Here is a 21,330-nt window from a genome sequence, read left to right as displayed (position 1 = left end):
TGCAGCACCTCCACAGAATACAGGAGTGGATCATGGATGAGAAGACAAGTTTGCTGTTTGCTGTTGTGTTTTATGCACCTTCTGGTTTGGGCTGTCACTCATTTACTTTTTCCTCCGCTTTGTTTTTCCCTCTCATTTTTATTTTTGAACCTCCTGAAATTTGTGCGCTGTGGTCTTGACTCACTTCCTACATCTAGATTATTGTTTCTAATTACAAACAACTTTAATGTCCATCATGTCCTTCTCCTTTCCTTGCCGTTTCGTATGTGCTGTCCTCTGCTTCCTCCCTCACTCTAGCTGTCTTTCTGCTTTAAGATTAAAAAGATCACTCTTTTGTGTTGTTTGTTGTCTTCGCTCAGAGTTTTTCCTCTGGTTCTTTGCCACATGCTGCTAGTCTGACGGCTTGGGTCAAACGAACTGACCCACCGCGCATTGCTAATGTGCTCCAGGGGAATGACTTAAATTATGCTCGCTGCATGAGTGAAGACATACATAACACGGGCATCGATCTCCTCAAGGTTATGCAGTATTTAGCCCTACAGCTTCCAGCTGTTTACAGAATATTAGCCATGCATTACCAAACTGGCATGCACATGTCCTACGGTTTGCCTGTGTTGGCCTTGAGACAGTAAGGGTGAGCATTGTGGTCGTGGGCCTACATTGGCCTCAAGTGGTATAAAGATGACAGTTTGTTGGCAAACTCAGCAAACACACTGCTGGGGAACTCAAAGGCCTCGTTAATACGTACCCCAAGGGAAAGTCTAAAACAAGAGGTTAAACCGGGTTTTATTTCAATAGGACTGTCCTCTAAAGGCTGATAAAAAGTATGAGTCGTCCAGGTGAAGTGGTCTGGAGGTTGAGCATGTCACAGCTCACAATTAAGTGCGAGTTAGGAATCAATTACTACCTGCAGAGCTGTATTATTCCTAACGTTGGCTATGATTGGTTTAATCATGTTATTGATCAGAACACACAAATCAGGTCCTACTTTGAGTCTGTCTGTGGCGCTGGAAACCTGAAAGTTTCAGCACATGACCAAACACAAATATGCCGACAGACCGAGGCGGAGGGCAGACATGTGAAGCCCCGGGGAGACTGTGTCTTGGTGAGGTTTTACAATGTGGAACATCACAAGACATCCAAATCAAGCATAAACAACATGTCTACAACAACTCTTTTGTGTTTTTCTTCCACTCTTCAGCAAACGCTTCCTTTTAAGTCCACTCAAAATACAACAACTAGTTCTGTAGCAATAATCGCCACACATGCTCCGTCTACTGTCATTATATGACCTGCGTGTCACATCTGTGGTAAAAAGAACAAGAACGTGTAGTAATCGAAATAATGATGGGGAAATGTCATCTTTACTAGACTGACTGCATGCGCATGTTTATGAACTGACATTGACTGCTGTCGTATAAAACTAAGCCTCTGTCTCTGTACGCCTGCTGCCAATGCTGACGGGTGTGTTAGAACCCAGAGATGAGTTCTCCACAGTCCCTGATAGGGTCACGACCCCATTATGTACAGGTCATGCTGTGACACAGAGTGTATGTGTTTTGACATACAAGCAAACAAGAAGTAAAACTTGCCTCCTGTTCTTCGTGAGTCAAATGAGCTCCAGGGATTAAAAAATAGTAAATGTAGGTAAATTAAAAATATAGGGTTCAAATCTAAATGTGAGTAAATATAGGATTTCAATGAGGAATCCAGGCTAATTGAAAAATACTAGGACTTATCATTTGGGTACAAAGTAATCATCTCTCACCTGGACACCGTCTCTCACAGGAACATTTTCCTGACACACACACACACACACACACACACACACACACACACACACACACACACACACACACACACACACACACACACACACACACACACACACACACACACACACACACACACACACACACAAGCCAAGAACGTTCTGAAATCTCCATTAAAGATTCGGTTTAGTAAGTGCATTATTATTATCATCAACATCATCTCCTAAAGGAATAAAAAATATTCAACATTCAGCTCCATAGCTCAAATAATAAATCCTTAAATCACACAGTCCATTAATTTAAAAGCCGCATTTTCTATTCTAGTTTTTATTTTATTTTCTATTTAACTATTCTAGTAAATGTAGACGTTTAGCCAAATTGTTTTCAGCTGCAACAGTTTTTTTCTTTTTTCAGTTTTCTTTTCATGATTTTCTCTGTTAACCAAGTGGCTCCTTAAATTTAAATATTATTACTATTTAAAAAGCTACCTGCTTAAGTGCTCATCAGTGGGAACTGGTCCCCTCTGATCACATCTAGTATGTGGCAAATCATCAGGAGGAGGAAAAGGTGCTTCTGATGCCAATAATCTCAGATTCCTCACTAATCTTTGTCTGATTACTTTCACTCCTGCCGTCTTTAGCATTCTCCTCAAAGTGTAGGTCCATTCTATTGAGGAGTCCTTAAGCAAATCACTGTTTACCTTGTACGGAAGATGCTCTATCAATTACTACTGTGATGGCAGTGTAAAATACATTTCAGGTGGTCTAAGTATTTATTAAACACATTTTAATTCCATCTTCTATACAAGAGATCTCTGCAATCTTATCACGTCGTATTTAAAAGCGTTACATATCAACAAAGTCTCATTTCATGCAACACATTTCAAACAGTAAAGCTGCCAAAATGATCAGTTTAATAAACTTTAATAAACAAGTGTGAAGCCTCAAAAGCTTTATTATGAAGCTCACATCCTTGTAAAAACAGACAAACCTCCTCTCACAGCAGATATAAATAATTCTGTTATAATAATCTAAAACTTGCCAACTTTTACCGCAGATATGAAATCTTGGTTTTGTTTGGCAGAGTAAAAAAAAATAAAAATCTATGTGTGATTCTCAAATTGAATATTTTGTATTTAGCCTTGGGTCACTTAAAGTTAAGGCTTTGGTGGACTAGTACATTTTATTAATTAGTATAACATCCTCCTGGCAGATGAACTACTCAAGGGGCACGGCTACATTTCTCTCAATATTCACTACTCTCATTTTCTCTGTGTAGTAGTTGCAAAATGTATTGAAAAAGGAAGTATTTTTCTCTGACATGAAGTTAAAAAAACAAGAGGGGGCAGACGAGAAGAGGAAGACAAAAAAGGAAGCCAGAAACCAGCTGGTGGCAAATGTACAAACTGGCAGAGAGGAATACACCTTCTGCCAGCCTGAAACACACAAACAATTACGTTTACACTCCTACAGCCCATGTTGACAATAATGTCATCCAGCCCTGTGCTGCGGTTTCCCAGTCTCGTACTGCCACCTACTGGCCAGAAAACGTACCTTCACCTCTAGAAGCTACTACTACTTTAAATATAAAAGTAAAAGTCTGAGCAGATGTGTTTGTTGCAGACATTTTATTAAATTACTATTACTCTAAGATAAATCTCATATTTTATTAATACTGTCATTGTTGGCTGTGACAAAGAGAAGAAATTATGTTTATAACTGAGACTAAACAGTCTTCTCTAGGTTAAAACCTTCTTTGCAAAGTATTTCTTGTAATGAAAATCATTTAAGATGCGAGAACGAACGGTCCGGCAGCACAACAACTGTCCCAGTGCATAAAACAGCACCTTAAATCAGAGTGGAGCCTGGAACCTTTGTAGCATTTCTGAGCGCTCAGCTGTTCAGCGTGAGCTTCCTGCCACTGCGTGCGCGCATTGTGTGCAGATGCTTCTCATTCCAGCGCTGAGGCGCTCAGCTGTCTTCCCGTCTGCCTCCTGTCCATCTTTCTTCCTGACCACCTCTAGCGCCTTCTCTTTTCCCGGACCTTGTAATCCCTCCAGGTCTCATCTGATAAGTCGCTCTCTTCTTTCCATCCAGTGACATTTATACACTATTACTCCAGAAAGTAAGCGGAGGAGCAATGACGCAGAGACGCCAGTGTTGTTGTGTAGTGTATATTCTGCAGGTGCAGCTGTCTCCTGTGCCTTGGAGCCTGTGGGGTGGGGGAGGCTCGCCATGAGAAACCAGAGCTCAGCGCTCACACACTGACACACCGTTTGCCCACTACTCACTGAGACTCCAGCGGGACGCTTACGTTTGTCGGTGTGAAGTCCGTTACGCCGTCAGGTTGAACCCCGTTAACTGGTTAATAACGCTCTAGTAAACAGATGCTGTAGCTCTCAACACCGTTTTAAAAAAGGTCTGGAGCCGATATGAATCTTCCAAAGAGCCAGATCTTGCTGGTGTGGATTCTTGGTGTCCTCGGTAAGTCGTCTTTGTCGTTTTTGTGGGAGAGGAACCTTGATAGTTCACCTCTTGGTCGTGCTCATTTTAGTCATTTCTCACATTTTTACAAATCTGAAAAAGGTCTCACTCTTTCACAAAGTCCCACCTAATCTATATCTATATTCACTAGAGGCTGTGCTGTATTATCATATGAGGGACTTATTTATCACCTACAGATCTACAGAGACTGGACAAGTGGGCATGAACTAGAATGAAGGAGAAATTTGTACACAGAATTAAAAATAAATACCTTCTTATAGATGATTATCCTTGTTCAAGGACAGACGGTAAATATGGCACATGTTTGATGATTCACTCTGTCTCTTGGGGGAAATGACCTTTGAGAACTGGCCACTTGGACAGCAAAGTCCACTCTCTCTGAATTTATAGCACTTTGAGGGCCTTATGGTGTAAATCAGACATTTCTATCCACCATGTAAACCTTTTACAACCATTGTCTATCGTTCAAACAAATGTCTGGGCAAGAAATCCACGGCCTACTCATCCTCATCCACTGACGCAGATGAAAGATTCCACTTTACATTATTTTACATAAACTGATTTGAAGCTAATTACAGCATTATGTGACCAGTTTAACCAGAAACAGTGACGGCATGTACATAAACCTGCGCTTTAATTACAAGAAAGACCAGTTTTGGTAACTGTAACAGTCCTACGCAGAGATAAAGCTAAACCTGCAGCCCTTAAAGTATCTTCATGAACATATTTTATACACACAGACACTTGTTACTATTGTGTAGAAGCACCTCTCAAAGCAAAATATGAGCAGTTTTGTCCTCTTCAAGTGTAGCTAACAATGAAGATTCTCCACATGCCCATATTTTCTGTGCGCATGTACAACATTTATCATATCCTGTATCTACAGGAAATAGTCTTACTACTTTATTTCGCAGCAGCAGAAAATAGAGGGAAGACTGAGCAACGAGCGACAGCTGCAAGTGGCTTCTCTGTCCCTCCTCCTTCTATTTTAGTATGTGGCCAGTTCAAAGCATGGCAGCAGGACAACAAATGGAGAGAAAGTAGCCAGTAACAGAGAGACGATGGTGGACGGACAGTGAATGTACACACAACACGCTGCAGAATCCTATCACACATTTAGGAAAGGTCCCAAACCAAGCTCGGAGAATGTAGTTCAAAGCAGCAACGCGCTTGCGTGTCGGCTGGAAACCTGAGAGCAGTCGTCTCCAACTGGCTAAATGAAACTAGAGCCCTGCTTCCCAGCTCAGGCTGCGTGTGGATCAACATTCTGAAATACCACGAATAACATGCAAAGGATGTGACGTGGGTCACAACCTGCGTAGCAGCACTGTGCCAATCCCAGTGGAACACGGCACTACACTAGACTCAAAGGGTGTCCTAACATAAACTCCGTTTCTCTGATTTTACTTTGTTGCCTGTATTCAGTAGTTCGGCTTTTTATTTACTCTCCCCTCGTTCAGACTCCTCTTTGCCTAACTGACCTCTGGTGAATGTCTGGATGCCTAGGTGCAGCATTCTGCTCCGATGACGAGACTCAGCTGGTAAAAAACCTCTTCACCAATTACAACAAGGTGGTTCGTCCTGTCAACCACTTCAGTGACCCCGTAGTAGTCACTGTGGGACTGCAGCTGATACAGCTCATTAGTGTGGTAAGTCAAATCAAATCAAATCAAATGTATTTGTATAGCATTTGTATTTGCTCCACACGGCAGTGTGGAGCAAAGTCATTTACAGCCTTAAAGACGAAGCACAGCAGCTTGAAATTAATTCTAAAATCAACTGGGAGCCAGTGAAGGGAGGCCAGGATGGGGGTGATATGATCAAAGTTTCTTGAATTTGTCAATAGACGAGCAGCAGTATTTTGTTTTCTGATTAATTCCAGCATACAGAGCATGCAGTAATCAAGCCTGGGGCTGATAGAAGCATGAAGTGGACATTCAAAATTATTAAAAGAAAGAAAAGACTTAACTTTACTTAAAAGCTTCAAATGGAGAAAGCTCGACTTCACAACTGAATTGATCCGTGTCAAACTTCAAGTCAGTGTCAAACATCACCCCAAGGTTTTTCACTGTCATCTTCAGATGTGGAGCGACCACTCAGGGCCCTGGTCAAAGGTCGTAATAGTAGGCGAATCACCAAAACGTACTGTCTTTCCTTCGTTCAAGTGTAAGACTTTCAGTCCCAGCCATGCTCTTATATCCCTCGGGCAATCAATGAGAGGTTAAAGCGCCTCATTGACTTTAGAGCAAGTTATATCTGTAAATCACCAGCATACGATAAGACACGCCATGTTTCTTAAGGATGGACCCCAATGGGAGCATATATAGAGAGAATAAGAGGGGTCCAAGAACAGAACCTTGAGGAACAACAGGAGGGAACTAAAGTAGAGGAACAGGCACCAATAGTAACAGCAAAGCTCCAGTTGGTGAAGTTGGACCTGAACCAACTAAAAGCAGTGCCCTGAATTCCCACATAGACGAGTTAAAATCATCGAGTTTCATGATCCACCGTGACAAATGCTGCAGAAAGATCTAAGAGCAACATAAAAACTGTGACAGGGAAGCGGATAAAGATTCATTTTAACTAAAATAAACTTGTGATCTTAACAAGACTGTCACACGTTACCCCCACCGGACGGGCACGGAGGCCTCCGGTGGGGTGGGGGGGGGGGCTGCACCGGACGGGCACGGCGGCCACCGGTGGGGTGGGGGGGGGGCTGCACCGGACGGGCACGGCGGCCACCGGGGGGGGGGCTGCACCGGACGGGCACGGCGGCCACCGGGGGGGGGGCTCCACCGGACGGGCACGGAGGCCTCCGGCTGCAACAGCGGGAACACAGAGAGAGACTCTTACTGTTCGCCGCGCTCCTTCTGCGCCCTCTGTCGGTTGTGTCTGTCGTCCACGCCGCTTATCCGGTCCGTCTTCTCCCTCAAACCGTTCGTCGCTAATGGACAATAACAAAGAGACTTTGTAAAGTGTTTTAACGGCTTGATAGAAATAAATAAATAAATAAATAAATAAATAAATAAATAAATAAATAAATAAATAAATAAATAAATAAATAAATAAATAAATAAATAAATAAATAAATAAATAAATAAATAAATAAATAAATAAATAAATAAATAGGTAAATCAGTTTGCAGCTCGCTAGCCCAACACGGTGACATTAGGTCAGCTAGCTAGCTAGCTAGCATGTTCGAACGAACCTTTGTTCAGCTCTGTCCTTAACTCACGTTGAAGCTTTTGAAGCTATTTTACAACCAACCACCTATTGTACAAGTTTTCAACCAAGTACAAACTACTAAAACTACCTAATACAGAACCAAGCCGCAATGGGTTGCATCCCAACTCAGGTGAACCTGTAAATCAATAAAGGGAACTGTGTTGCCAGATCTCAGCAGAGAATCACGTAATTATTCCCATTAAATCCGTTGAATGCGCATTTTCTGTAAGTGTTGGACAATGTTCAGTCTTTATACATTATGCCCTCAGAGAAAAAATAATAAAGGATGAAAGAGCTATAGTACAGCTATAGTAATATTCATGTTTAATATCAGAAACTGAAAGAACTGAGGCTATGAGAAACACTACATACATATTAACATGTGGAATATGATGAAACCCTGGCCCCTGACTGCTTCCATTCTTCTCTGCATCCCATCCTCATCCAGGATGAAGTCAACCAGATTGTCACCAGTAACGTTCGTCTCAGACAGGTATGAAAAAAGTTTGTTTAAATAGAAATAGCAGCACCGCAATTAGAGAATATACAACATAATAGACACAAACATACTCAGTGTATTCATTAAAACAAGTACCGGTACTACGAAGATACTACATCTATAATATAATAGTTCATTAGTATAATCGTTTTTCTTAAAATAAATTTTATTTTATCTCTTCACTTGAAGAAGGTGGAGCCACAATTCATCAAAAGAAATTCTGACAGATTTTCCACTTGCTGAAACATGATTTCTAACATTTTCTCACCCAAGCAATGGGAAGATGTGAACTTGAAGTGGAACCCAGACGATTACGGTGGCATCAGAAAGATCCGCATCCCCTCCACCGACATATGGAAACCGGACCTGGTGCTGTACAACAAGTAAATCCGTGCTCACACACTCCCACAGCTGCTGTGCAGCTGCCGCTCAATCATTCAGCCGCCCCCTCTCTGCCTGTCCTGCTTTGCAGTGCCGATGGTGACTTTGCCATCATCCATGAGACGAAGGTCCTGCTGGAGCACACGGGGAAGATAACGTGGAACCCTCCTGCCATCTTCAAGAGTTACTGTGAGATCATCGTCCTGCACTTCCCCTTCGACCTCCAGAACTGCAGCATGAAGCTGGGCACCTGGACGTACGACGGGCTGCTGGTCGTCATCAACCCGGTGCGTGTGTCCTGATGATTTAGCCTGAGCTGGTGACGAACAGAGAAATCTAATAATAATTGCCCACTTTAACATCAAACAGCCGCACATTTAGCCGCTTTTTCCACCGAGGCTCCTTTCTCCTCCTGTTTTGCAGGACAGTGACCGACCCGACCTCAGCAACTTCATGGAGTCGGGTGAATGGGTGCTGAAGGACTACCGCAGCTGGAAGCACTGGGTTTACTACGCGTGCTGCCCGGACACGCCGTACCTGGACATCACCTATCATTTCATGATGTTACGGCTGCCTCTCTACTTCATCGTCAACGTCATCATTCCCTGCATGCTGTTCTCTTTTCTCACCGGACTCGTCTTCTACCTGCCCACTGACTCTGGTAGATCTCGGTGGACATTGGCAGTTGAATCAACCACGTCACAGCTTTACCCGTTTCCTGTGTGTCTCTCTCCCCAGGGGAAAAGATGACTCTGTCCATCTCCGTCTTGCTGTCTCTGACTGTGTTCCTGCTGGTTATTGTGGAGCTCATCCCCTCCACGTCCAGTGCTGTTCCTCTTATAGGGAAATACATGCTCTTCACCATGGTGTTTGTCATCGCCTCCATCATCATCACCGTCATTGTTATCAACACTCATCACCGCTCGCCCAGCACACACACCATGCCCCCCTGGATTCGCAAGGTTCATCTGATTTCCTCTCCCTAAAAGTCATCTCTGAACAGGCTGGAAATAACACACTCTTTAATTGTGTGTCTCAGGTGTTCATCGAAACCATTCCCAACATGATGTTCTTCTCCACAATGAAGCGTCCGAGTCAGGAGATCCAGCAGAAGCGTCTGTTTCCTACTGACATGGACATCTCTGACATCTCTGGCAAGGCTCCAGCTAAATGACAGATCCAACAAGTGTTTTATGGTTATAAATGCTAAAGGTATAGACAAGTATAGAAATATGCAAGTGCTTTAGGAAAGTTGAGCCGACAAGTGTAAGCTAAAAAGACCTTCAAGAAACAACAGCAGAGTTCAAAGTACACATTGCATTCTTTAACCCAGGACTCTGCCTCACAGGAAACCCCACCCCGACCAGCGTCACCTACCAGTCCCCCATCGTGAAAAACCCTGATGTGCGCAGTGCTATCGAAGGAGTGAAGTACATCGCTGAGACCATGAAGTCAGACGAGGAATCTAACAATGTACGACCATCGACATGTTTAAGTGGGAAAGTCAAACATGAAAGCAGAAACTATAGTCTGAGAAGTGCATTTTTATATGAAGTAGATATTTTCAGGCTCAGCTCCACACGTTCATATTGTCCTAATCTGAAAAGCTCTGTGTGGTTCCAGGCTGCGGAGGAGTGGAAGTTCGTTGCCATGGTTCTGGACCACATCCTGCTCTGCGTGTTCATGGCTGTGTGCATCATCGGGACGCTCGCAGTCTTTGCTGAGAGACTTATTGAGCTCAACAAGCCGTGAGCGCCTGGGCCTTGAAGCAGGTTGTATGTTGTCATACCTGGAGCTGCAGCATCAGACAGGCTCAGGTTGTGTTTGCTCTCTTCTTTGCTGATGCTGAGGCGGCTGCAGCTGAAGGCAGGTTGAAGCTTTTACAGGGTCACATGATTTCTGTGTATCACAGTTGAAGCTATTCTTCACTAACTGTTTTTATCATTATTTTGTTTATATTGTTCTATTGCTGTTATTGTTCTGGTAAATTATATTGTTTGTTTCTAACACAATTAGTTACCTTTGTTTTCAACACACAAACTGAGGCCGGTCTATGTGTGTTCTCATTTTTAACTCCATCTCCATTCTACAGAACCCACAACGTTACTTGCATGTTAGAAGAAATGAAAGCATGTGTGTTTCGCTTGAATAAAACAGTCAAGTCTCGCCACCTCATGTATTGATAGATCCTGGTTGATGATTGATGTCAGGAAGTTGAATTGTTTTATTTTGCTTGACACTCAGTGACGTCTGGCCGCCTCGTTTCTATTTATTGTTTGAGGTTGTGATTCAGATCAGTCTTTAAATGCTCCTCTGACGTCTGTTGTACAGTTTATTGTTCGGTCATTTTATTATTTTGAAATTGTTTGATTTAATGACTGCAGTTTTTTACTTTTACTCCACTACATCTAAAGATTTGCCTTCACTGGTTTACTGCTCCTTCTAATAACACAATCGTTGTCTGTTGTATTAGGTTAAGATCTGTCACTTGTTAGAAATTTGGGGTAAATTTTTATGAGTCTAAGCCCGTTTTTAAATATTTTTAAGGAATTAATGCCATTTTGAAGCAGTAATGTGATTTGATCACACAGTCGTGATGGTCAACGTCCGTTTTTTTAAGATAGTCAGGATTGTGCATTTAGTGCAGCTTTCCTGTTGGAAAGCAAAGAACGTTTTTAAACAAAGGACAGCAGTGAACAACTTCGGAGGTCAACCTGATTTAGAAAAAAGAAGAGCACTTATGGCAGTTTATTCATACAGTCCTGTTCTAGAAGTCAAACTGACCCTTTCCTTCATATTTGCATGTAATGATTTGGAATGGAGTGAAAAATAAAAAGTCTAGTAGTTAATAAAAGTCGGTATACGTTAATCTTTCCATTTGTTCTACGTTTTTCTGTGAAGCTCACACTTCGCTGGAATATAAAATATTTTTCTTCATACCATGCATGTACAGATATGACACAACTGATCCACAGCTCTTTTCGTTATCTCTAATGACATCAGTCAGAGTCTTCTTTGTGGTTAAAAAACTTTATTAGGGCCATGCACACACTTACTGTCCACCAGCACTGGCAGAAATGTACCTGAAACTCAGTTGAGCAAAGAAAAGTCTACAAATAGAAGGAATTTATTTAAGTACAAGAATCTGAAAGGTTTGTTTAAATATATAAGTGTCAGGGTCATATAGTTAATTACTAACCACACTTTCATTGCTAAAACACATTAACATGGATAAACAGCATTTTTGCTCTGGGAGCCTCCAGCTAACGTTGAATCCATAGGTTGCTACAGGTAGGATGCTGAACCAGCTGGCAACTGGTGCAAGGAGAAGCTATGGTCATCAACCCAGTTCATGGAGTGGTCCATCGTCCTCAGGCAGCAAAGCTTTGTCTAAAATCACAGTTGTTGCCAGCTGCATATTATAAGTAAAAGAATAGCTGCATCTGTCAATCATCTGGCATCATCCTTCTGCCACATGATCAACATCAACAGTCATTTACAAACTAAATGAATCAAAAGAATCTAACAAAAGAATCTTTCTGCCCCACAAGAATATTTCGCCCACTCGTAGCACAGGTGATGCAACATATTCACATTTGCATAGACCTTCTTCATGTTTCATTATAGAGCTGAATGAATCGCACACACTTCATAATAGTTCTAATCAAATAAACCACGAAACCTGCCTACATAAACTAGACAGAGAGCAGATCACGCTGTAAACTAAGTAACAATCAGCAGCAACCAAGGCACGCGTTATGACGGCACCAGGTGCCTACTGTCAGTGCAACTGATCTTCCCAATCCAGATGCAACAAAACCCAAACCAACTCTATTTAACAGGTGCTGAAACAGCCAGTTACAGATGAAAACTCAACTCTCTGCGTATCAATACATGGACTGGAGAATAAAATACAATGTGGCCAAAGAGAAACTCAGTGCAAATATCATATAAAACAATGGCGCATTTGGCAAAAACAAAAAAGCCTTCAGAGAACTATGAGTGGCATTAAGCTGCTACAAAGCAAGTTTAAACTCCAGTCTGTCAAAAGGTTCATTTTGTGCTGACAGCCTCGTTGTTAGCATTGCTCACCCTCACCACTGAAACACCCGCATCTCCCCAAACCTCCAGGAGTCTCCTTCATCCTTAGTGTCACCGTGACCACCTCCACATGGGGGCAGGCTCCACACCAGGTCATTTTAGTTTCAAGCTTAGATTGTCACGTTTCCTGTAGAGCAAAATAGAAAAGCAAAGCCTAAAGGAAATTAATTAATACTAAGATGTGTGCTCTAAAAGGATTCAGCTGAATGACGCAGTCCGTACATTGCCAGTGGCTGGTTTCATCCCAGCTCTCCTTAACTGGAGGTACTGTACGCATCTCTGGTGTGAACCCTAGTACAAACTAAAGCCTTCATTCCCATGAGGTCTGTTACATCATGAGCTTTAAGTGCAAAACTAAAGTTTTCTATCATCTAAACCTCCAACAAAGACGAGCGGTCAGGAAAAATATCTTATCAAAACTGTTCAGTGACATGTAATTATAACAATTTTCCTAAACCTTTTAGTTTTAGGCTAAAAGCTTGGACACATGTAAACACGATCAAGTCCTGACTCACAAAAGGTTTATCTTAAGATGCACTTAGTTTTCACTTCATTTCTTTACTGACTAGGTAAAAAAACGCAAGTAAGATATGTCAATGTACTTAACTTATAATAAAGTATAGTTACTACCAAAGGGTGAAATAAATACGTTGAAAGACTTTACATTTAAGCATGAATTTCTGCATCTGAGAACAAACCATGTGTGAGCAGTTACATCTTAAATCATAATACTTTCCATTAGTGAATCAACCAATATCCAGCTGTTAACAACCTAAAAGACATCACAACATATTAAACTAAGCTTGTTAAACACAACATAAACTGCCCCAGTAAGAAACAGCAGTTGGATTAAAACTACAATCACAAATCTGACGTGTTTCCAGTCAAACTGTAAAGGCCGGTTAATCCTGGCACCATTTTTGGCAATAGAGTTGCGTATTTTAAATATTAAACATATTTTTCGTTTATTATTTCGTTCTGCATTTAGTTTTTTTAATGAGTTGTTGGTTGCAAGGAATATTATCATATAGTTGGTAAAAATCTCTCTGATGGACTCTGTCTGTCGTGGCTCATACCAACACCTTTCTCTGGGCAGACTGATCCGTTCTGCAGCTCTGAAACTACGATGACTGAGATTCTGTCTCGCAGTGGGCACTCGGACTCTGCTCTGGTTCCTTCTCTGCCTCCTGCTTTGGAACCAGTTCTTCTTCCTCCTGCTCCTCCTCTTCCTCCGCCTTGTCCTCCTGTGGTGGCTGCTCTTCTGATTTGCTCTCTCCCTCTATTTCTTTAATGGCTCCTTCGTCTTCTCCCATTTCTCTCTCATCTGAGAAAAAGACATCCAAGTAAGATGTGATTGAAGAAAGCGAGTGAAGACATGAACAGAAGGGAAGTGTGGGGGTGAGGCCATCTCAGATGTGAATACAGTAAGTAATTGCTGAGAATTAATATCAGCTTCAAATCAAAGACAGTTGGGAGAAGCACATTCCTAAAAAAATCTCCCTCCTTCCATGCATCAACGCAGCCTCAGAAGAATAATTAAAGCTGAAAGATCTCCAATTAAACCAAAGCTTGTGACTGATGTTAGAAATGTTAAGGCAATATTTCTAAAGTTACTGCTTATTAATACATTGATTGGCATCTTTAACTAACAATTTCAGTTTCAACTAAGATTCATAATCTATTGTACATGCAACCAGGATTAAGATTCACCACATCAGAAAACAATCAGACTGTGGCTAAGAGCAGTGAGCCCATTTTGGATAGGATCAATAATCCTGGGGGATGGAAAGTAATCCCATGACATATACAACCCAGTGACCTAGAAATATAAAGACAACAACTGGAGGTTGTGCCAGAAATGGGTTGTAAAATTTAAAGATGTTCATACAGATGCTGAAGGGAATCTTCATCACTCTTATTAAAACTGTGAGTACTGTGGGTGCAAATGTGCTATGGAGGAAGCTACATTACAGCACTCATTGTTACAATAGAATGCTGATCCCATCCACGAAGGGCTGCAATGGTCTGAGACAGTGAAATTGTGCACAAAATATATGGAGAATTGTGTCTGATATTCAATTTAACCCCAAGTTACATAATTTAAACATTAATTATGCGTATATTGGAGAATTGGTTATATAGGAGGTATTTAGAAATATTTTGTGAAACCAGATCTGGGTCAAACAAGTTCAACATCTTAAATATCTTATTTGGCAAAATTAGATCAGGTTTTAAAAGAACTTTTTTTATTTCAGATTATTCTGACCCAGGTCTGGTATAAACATCCAGTAATTTCGAGCACTTCTTGTGAGTATCTTATGCTGATTTGAAATAGGCATTCTACATGTTATGGACTCTGCATCAAAGGAAGCTGAAATCAGTTGAAATGAACACAGACTAGACAGGACAGGGAGAGCAGGGGCTGGGGAAACCTGGACTCTGCAGAGGTCGGTTCTGAGGGTTCTTTGGACTCTGCTGGATCTGGAAACTGTGGACCAAATTCCATGGTGCGGGAGCCTTGGCTAGAGGCAAGATCACACTGTTAAACTCACTGGTTCCAGGAGAGCTGGAAGCGTGTGGTCCTGTCACTGACAAAGATGCTGCCTGAATTAATACAAGCCTCACTAGTTTTGCTTCTATGAAACAGATGTTGCCCAATAACTGCAACATGCATGAAGTCAATGTTCACACTGGCAGATTTAAAGACTGTCCACAATAACTGCAGTGTAATGCAGCACAATTAGAAACTTTTATACACACTATTGCCGCTTCCTGCAGCAAATGATATTGGCTATTTTCGAAAGAGCATGTGTTTTATGTCTCTTTACTCTCTAAATACTACAAAACATCTGTCACTGCCGTCATTAAAGATGGGAAAAAAATCAAAAAGATGAACTTTAGCATTGAACTTGGGAGGTTATGTGTGAGTAACGCACAAATCAAGGGTTAGTTAATGTGCACAGCGCCACACTTCGAGCATCTCGTTTTTTGCTTCAGATTAAGGTCCTATAACTTTCCTATTTCCTATAACTTTGTGACTACTCTTTTGCATTTGAACCATACCTCTGCACTAGGGAGCTGGCAGAACACCGTAACTGACCTTGTCATTTGCTTTGTGACATGCAGCTCCTCGGGGTAACGTCTACAGACCTGTCTGAAAACAGTTTGCTTTGGTTATCTAAGTCTGTCAGTACCTCCAGAAGTGGGTGCACTCTCGTCTGTGTCCGTCCTAGAACGTGGCGTCCCTCCAGGAGAGTGCGATTCAGCTCGCAGCCGCCTCTCGTAGCTGAACTCTGGAAGCCTGGGAGCCTGGGGTCGTGTCTTCCTGGCTGGATTCATGAAGTAGCAATATGCGCAACGAAATGCTGTGGGAGAGGCCAAAAACAAATGTCACACAGAAACAGAATCAATAAGGATAGTGCCTTCACCACAAACCCAGTGTTTCTGTTCCTACCCAAGTACTCGTACTCTTCTTTCAGAGCCATGCCGTTATGAGAAAAGCACTGCTGGCAAATCAGCGCATATCTGCAGAAAAGCAGAAACAGTGTTGGCAAATGTTTAAACAGGTAACACAGGGTAAAGAATCTGCTGCCATTACTTCAATCAAACTGCAGTCATAAGCACAGTAAATATTGTAATAGACCTGGCACAAACCTTGAAAAGAATCAAAAAGAGATTTCACCTGTTCTGTGGTCCGTCTCCCACCAGGTACTCAATGATTCGATCCACAGCGCCTCGGTCTTTGGGAAGAATAGGTCTTGCCAACGGTGGACCTGGAGGATGCATGCCTAAAAAAAGTCAAAGTTTTTATTCTCGGTTTGCTTAAATACAAAAGCAAAAAGGCATAGTTAATGCTCTGGGTGGTTTTAAAAATCCCACTTTCAAGACTACATACATCAAAGCTTGGACCCAGTGACGGTTAAACCTACCTACACCTGGTATAGGAGAGCAAGGGGTCCTGGATACTCCACCATGGAAGCCTGGGGTTGACAGAGCAGACCTCTCTGGTGGTCCTCCTGGAGCTGAGGGAGGGACATGTTGTGTAAGGAGAGCAACATGGAAAAAAAAGCGCATAATATTCTATGAAGCTAAGTCAAAGATAGGACTTAGTTCCCGTTATCTTTGACTTTGTTAGTCTCCCACGTCCTCAAGCCACAACCATTACATTTTTAGAAAATTTACTTCAACAGCAGGACAAGAGTTGATTGTAAGACTTCACTACATACAATGTAAGGTATCTCTGTGTCTCTCCTTACCCACAGGTGTGGCCCCTGGTCCCAGCGGGGGCCGTGCTCCTGGTTGGGGAGTCATTGCCATGGCAACGGGTGTGCCCATGGGCATGGGTCTCATTGCCACCCCTCTCTGCCGCACTTCTGCTCAGAGATTATATATATTATATATATAGATATATATATTATGTACATGTATCTCAATGAGCCACATCAACCTAAATGTGATGCTTAACTCCAGGGTTTCATACCTTGTCCTGGTCTGGGAGTGAGTGGACGTACAGGAGTGGACTCCAGCTCCTACAGAATAACAAACAAAATCAATACATGCAACAGACAGGTATTACCTAAATAATAATGCAGCTAAAGACTAGACAACAGCACTCACAGCTTTTTTCTTAGCTTCTGGATCAAAGCGTTCCAGGATGAGTTTAGCGTTTTTGTACGTTTCTGTTTCCATCACTTCCTCAAGCTGGAGGAACAAACCAGAGGTTTAGTTGTAACAGTTGGTTGATTGGTTAGCTGGTTTTGTCTTGGTCACTAGTATTACAAACTTACAAATATTAAATAAATATAAATGACAAATGCAACTGCAACAAGCCTCAGAGGGTGATCAGAGGATTATCCTCATAATACACAATATTAAAAATTGGAAAAAAAATACATAAATAAAACTCTAACTAAAGGGTTAGAAACTTACTATCTTTTTCTTTGCAGCCTTCAAATCCTCCAATTTTTCATCTGCAGAATAGAAGACAACGCATAATGATTTCACAATCAATTAATTGTCATATATGTTACTTACTTAGTACTTATATACTTCAAACACACTCAAACTCGCTCATTTTACTTCATACTAATACAGCAACTGCAACGTTGAGTCTTTTAGTGAGCAAATTATGTTACAATGTAAAGTCACATCATCATTCGATAGATACCACAAATAACAACAGACAACGAACTTACTGTTTCTCTCTGTGCGTTTTGAAAAGAGTAAAATCAATAACTTCCTGATGAACCACACCCTGGTGAAGAGACATGACAGTTCAGTAGCAGTACTTTAAAATAAACTTCATATTCAGTGGAACTACAGCATAAATCTTACTAAATTCCAATAGAACAATTAAATAGAAATTAAGTGTGTTGGCTTTGCTAAATGCATGATAACAATGAGGCACTTACAGCCCAGGGTATATAAAGAAAGGCAGGGCCATCACTAGTTTTTCCAGCCATTGTTCAGGCAGATAGAGACAGTACACGATCAAAGAGGTCAACAGGTAAAGGACTGATGAGTAGAAAAGCAACCTGCCAACCCACAGCTGCAGACAGATACACAGAAATGAAAAAGAAGAACCTAAACTTTAAAATGTTACAGTCTCAATGTTCTGACAACTTCACCTTTTGCAGACGCTGATTTTTGGCTCTAAACTCCTCAAGCTCTTTAATGTCCTACAAAATAAACATGGAGGATAAATGTTATTATATGTATACATAGAAGTACAAAACATAGAACAGTTGCATTTCATTTGCTTTATGAGCAGTGTAAGTACACAACACAGCAGAGACTACATGATTTAATCGGTACCTTGTCCAGGTTCTCAAGCTGTTCAACTGTGGTCAGCTTTTTCTGCATCAAAGATAAAAATATAAAATTGATTGAATTAAAAAGGCAACAACACATAAACAAACACTTTCTCTTGCTTGTTTCTTTTCCCAAGTGGCTGTCTGTGCTTGGCTGTGTCCCTTTGACTTCTTTAGAATGTCTATAAATAGTGTATGAATTTCATCTAGCTCTGAAGCAGGGATTCCTTATTTTAATATGACATGTTACCTCTTATTGCTCTTCGCTTACCTTCCACCGAGATATAAGAGCCCCCATATCTCCTAATTACAGTAGTCTCCTCTTAAATTCTTCTGGTTCACTGTGAAAGACAAGGTTTACTTTAGATAAAATATAACATAACCTCAGTTTTCATTGGTTCTACGTGGCCAACGCAGGTTCACTATGACAGTTCTTGCTTCATCTCAGTGGATAAAGGGCAACATATACTGAGGTACTAGGTCAGAATACTAGGGTGTGATAACATCTAGGACTAGTTAACATTTAACCAGAACATGACAACACACTTTTACACACGGTTTAAGTCCACTGATGTCATGGGACAGGGATTTATCTCAATCTTTTTTTACAATACAAGTTACATAGTTTAACTGTTTTTTACCAACAAGCAGAGTGCATATATTTAAATCTAAGAGACTCTTCCATTTGAAGTCACCATTTATACGTTAGCTAGCAAAGCATTATCGAGAATAAATTGAACTTACGGTAGCTGTCTATTTAAAAACGGCGTTCGTTTTAAAGTGCAGTTAGCCACAGAAACATAGAACTAGAACCAGCTTTCGCTGGTCTAGAACCTTTTTGTAAATAAAACAGTAAATCGTGTTTTGAGTCAGGTACTCATCGCACTGATGTGGCGGTAGGCTAACGTCACGTACGCTAGCATACGCCACAGATGAGATATCATCAGCACGCATCACTTTCATAACGCGACGTGGTGTTTTTGATGAAAGTAAAATTAATACATACATCCACTGCCGTCAGCTCTTTCTAATTCAGTCAGGCTGGAGTAGTAAACAGCAAGCAACACACTTCAGCAGCCGCCTCAACTGCCGAACGCCGTTTGACCCGGAGCTGTTTAATGTTTCCCAGCGTCCTTTGCGTTGTAGTTTTAATGAACCAGTAATAACGTTACTGTTTTGTGATGCGCATGAGAAATACACATTAAGAGGAGCTGGCTGTTATAGTTAGTTTTAATATTAACATCTATTTAAACTGGTGTGAATGATTTTAATTTTTCGTTTTACCACTAACAATAGTAACATTTGCGTATTTTCAAAACTGTAAATGTCCGTGTAAAAGTATTTAAAGCAAAAAATAAAAAAACGTAACCTAAGTTCATTATTCCGAGGCCAGAAACGATTTTTAGTCGAAACAAATAACGTAAAGTCAACTATCAAATAACGGGTATTGACATGTTGATTTTAACTGCAGGTCAGAATTAGAACACTAGATGTCGCCATCCCGCAATATCACGAGACCTTCCATTATTCAGCGGCGCATTCAAAACACGTAAGGTAATAGAAAGACAGTAATTCGTGTAACAAACCATTTGTCTTCCAGTGTGACGTCTTGTATTTATTCTAGTTTAATATATACTTTATTTATAATCATTTCAATCTGCCTGCACACATCCCAGCAGAATCAAAACAATTCATTACTTACAGGAAAACAACGATCTTATAACAACAATCATCCAAAACGTGCGCTTAGTTGAATATGTGACATAAGTCAAATAATCCGCAGCATTTTGCATTTTCTCATTCCCAGCAGAGCTGTTCCAGATTAGGCTGCAGCATGCAGAGAGATGGCCTTCAGCTTTAATGCTTACAGCTTCCTCTGGAGTCTGAAGAGTTATGGGGCCCAATAAAACTCTGTCTTTTTTCCCTTCTTCCCTTCTGCTCCATCTCTCACTCGCTCCTTCTTCCACACTTTTACGCACGCACACAGTATTGGTTCATGTATAATATGGCTGATGAGTAATTCGGATGCTAATGTTATTTTCGATTCATTAACCTGTAATAAATTATACACTGATGGAAAATGAAGAGCAGGGAGTCTCCCCACTCTCCTCAGGCCTGTCCGGTTTGCACATGCAGGTCCATGCAGTGGGAACAGCTTAAATAGATGCTTGCCCCACATAAGCAGTTATCATATTATATGAGCTACAAATAGCAAGACAAAAACACACAAACAATAATACATTGTGTGTGTTTAACATTTGATAGCTCAAATCCTGTTTATGCTGAACAAAAAGTCCTGCAGCTTTTGGTGGATTCAAGAAGCACTTAAGAAAATCTGGGCAACATTACGCAGCCTGTCTGTCTTCTTTGTGCACTTTACAAAAATAGAATTGCATGCAGTAAATTGATAGCATGCATGTATAGTGAGACTAAATGAAAAGAGAGCCCAAGCTTGATCCAGTGGTCTAATCTATATTTTCCCATTGGGAGCACAGAGAGGCCACCTCACCATTTGCTGTCTGCATCTCTGTTCTGGTGACAGACACAGACAGACACTGAAGAGGCCCAGCTTTTACTGGACTTGACAGTCAGAGTCTGTCCAAACACAGACACTCGGGTTCTCAGGGAACAGAGGTCCCTGTATTGACCTGGATGTTCTACTGCTCTGCCTTTTGTTCTCCTGGACTCAACAGGTTCGTACAGATTTGTATGTGCTCATTGGTTTGAAAGGTTCTCTCACCTATTTGCTTTTGTTTCAGGTGTCAAAAACTTTTGAGGAACTAACACAATATAATGTCACCTAGAAACTATTTGATTTGTTGTGTTTTTTAGACTAAAGGGGAGATTATTATAGCCTCAGTAGTAAAGCCTAAAGTGCCTAAAGCCTCTTCGATCTGCTTATAAATGTTTTATTATTTGCGTGTGCTGACGCGCCGCAAGGGCTTGTGGGTGTTAATTTAACAATAAATAAAGCTGTTTTCATCCCAGTGGTGATTCGTAGTGCATTAATAATAGCGGAGCCTGCGGTAATCCTCCCA

The 21,330-nt window shown here is 41.3% G+C and overlaps 2 protein-coding genes across 3 annotated transcripts; one reads left to right on the top strand and one right to left on the bottom strand.

Annotated features, from left to right (window-relative positions):
• Positions 1 to 4,006: 4,006 nt before the first annotated feature.
• Positions 4,007 to 11,250, top strand: chrna1 (cholinergic receptor, nicotinic, alpha 1 (muscle)). The gene is made up of 10 exons (XM_029175555.3): positions 4,007 to 4,255; positions 5,783 to 5,925; positions 7,950 to 7,994; positions 8,274 to 8,383; positions 8,473 to 8,668; positions 8,805 to 9,042; positions 9,120 to 9,343; positions 9,421 to 9,535; positions 9,730 to 9,854; positions 10,005 to 11,250. Exons 1-10 carry the CDS (start codon positions 4,204 to 4,206, stop codon positions 10,131 to 10,133), a joined length of 1,377 nt encoding a protein of 458 aa, XP_029031388.1. The 5' UTR covers positions 4,007 to 4,203; the 3' UTR covers positions 10,134 to 11,250.
• Positions 11,251 to 11,392: 142 nt separating this feature from the next.
• On the bottom strand, positions 11,393 to 19,426 carry lnpk (lunapark, ER junction formation factor). Of its 2 annotated transcripts, XM_029175556.3 has the most exons (16): positions 19,299 to 19,426; positions 18,564 to 18,633; positions 18,297 to 18,338; positions 18,110 to 18,160; positions 17,894 to 18,030; positions 17,678 to 17,736; positions 17,412 to 17,452; positions 17,100 to 17,183; positions 16,963 to 17,011; positions 16,739 to 16,855; positions 16,412 to 16,504; positions 16,165 to 16,270; positions 15,937 to 16,007; positions 15,677 to 15,847; positions 14,915 to 15,004; positions 11,393 to 13,806 (listed from the first exon to the last, which is right to left on the bottom strand). In XM_029175556.3, exons 2-16 carry the CDS (start codon positions 18,588 to 18,590, stop codon positions 13,604 to 13,606), a joined length of 1,341 nt encoding a protein of 446 aa, XP_029031389.1. In that variant the 5' UTR covers positions 18,591 to 18,633; positions 19,299 to 19,426; the 3' UTR covers positions 11,393 to 13,603. The 2 variants fall into 2 exon arrangements, with proteins under 2 accessions (XP_029031389.1, XP_029031390.1); XM_029175557.3 differs by lacking the exon at positions 14,915 to 15,004.
• Positions 19,427 to 21,330: the final 1,904 nt, after the last annotated feature.

This window comes from Betta splendens, chromosome 15 (assembly GCF_900634795.4).
Source record: "Betta splendens chromosome 15, fBetSpl5.4, whole genome shotgun sequence".
Lineage (NCBI taxonomy): Eukaryota > Metazoa > Chordata > Actinopteri > Anabantiformes > Osphronemidae > Betta > Betta splendens.
The sequence above is the reverse complement of the archived record's forward strand: the minus strand, read 5'-3'. Positions and strand labels throughout refer to the sequence as shown.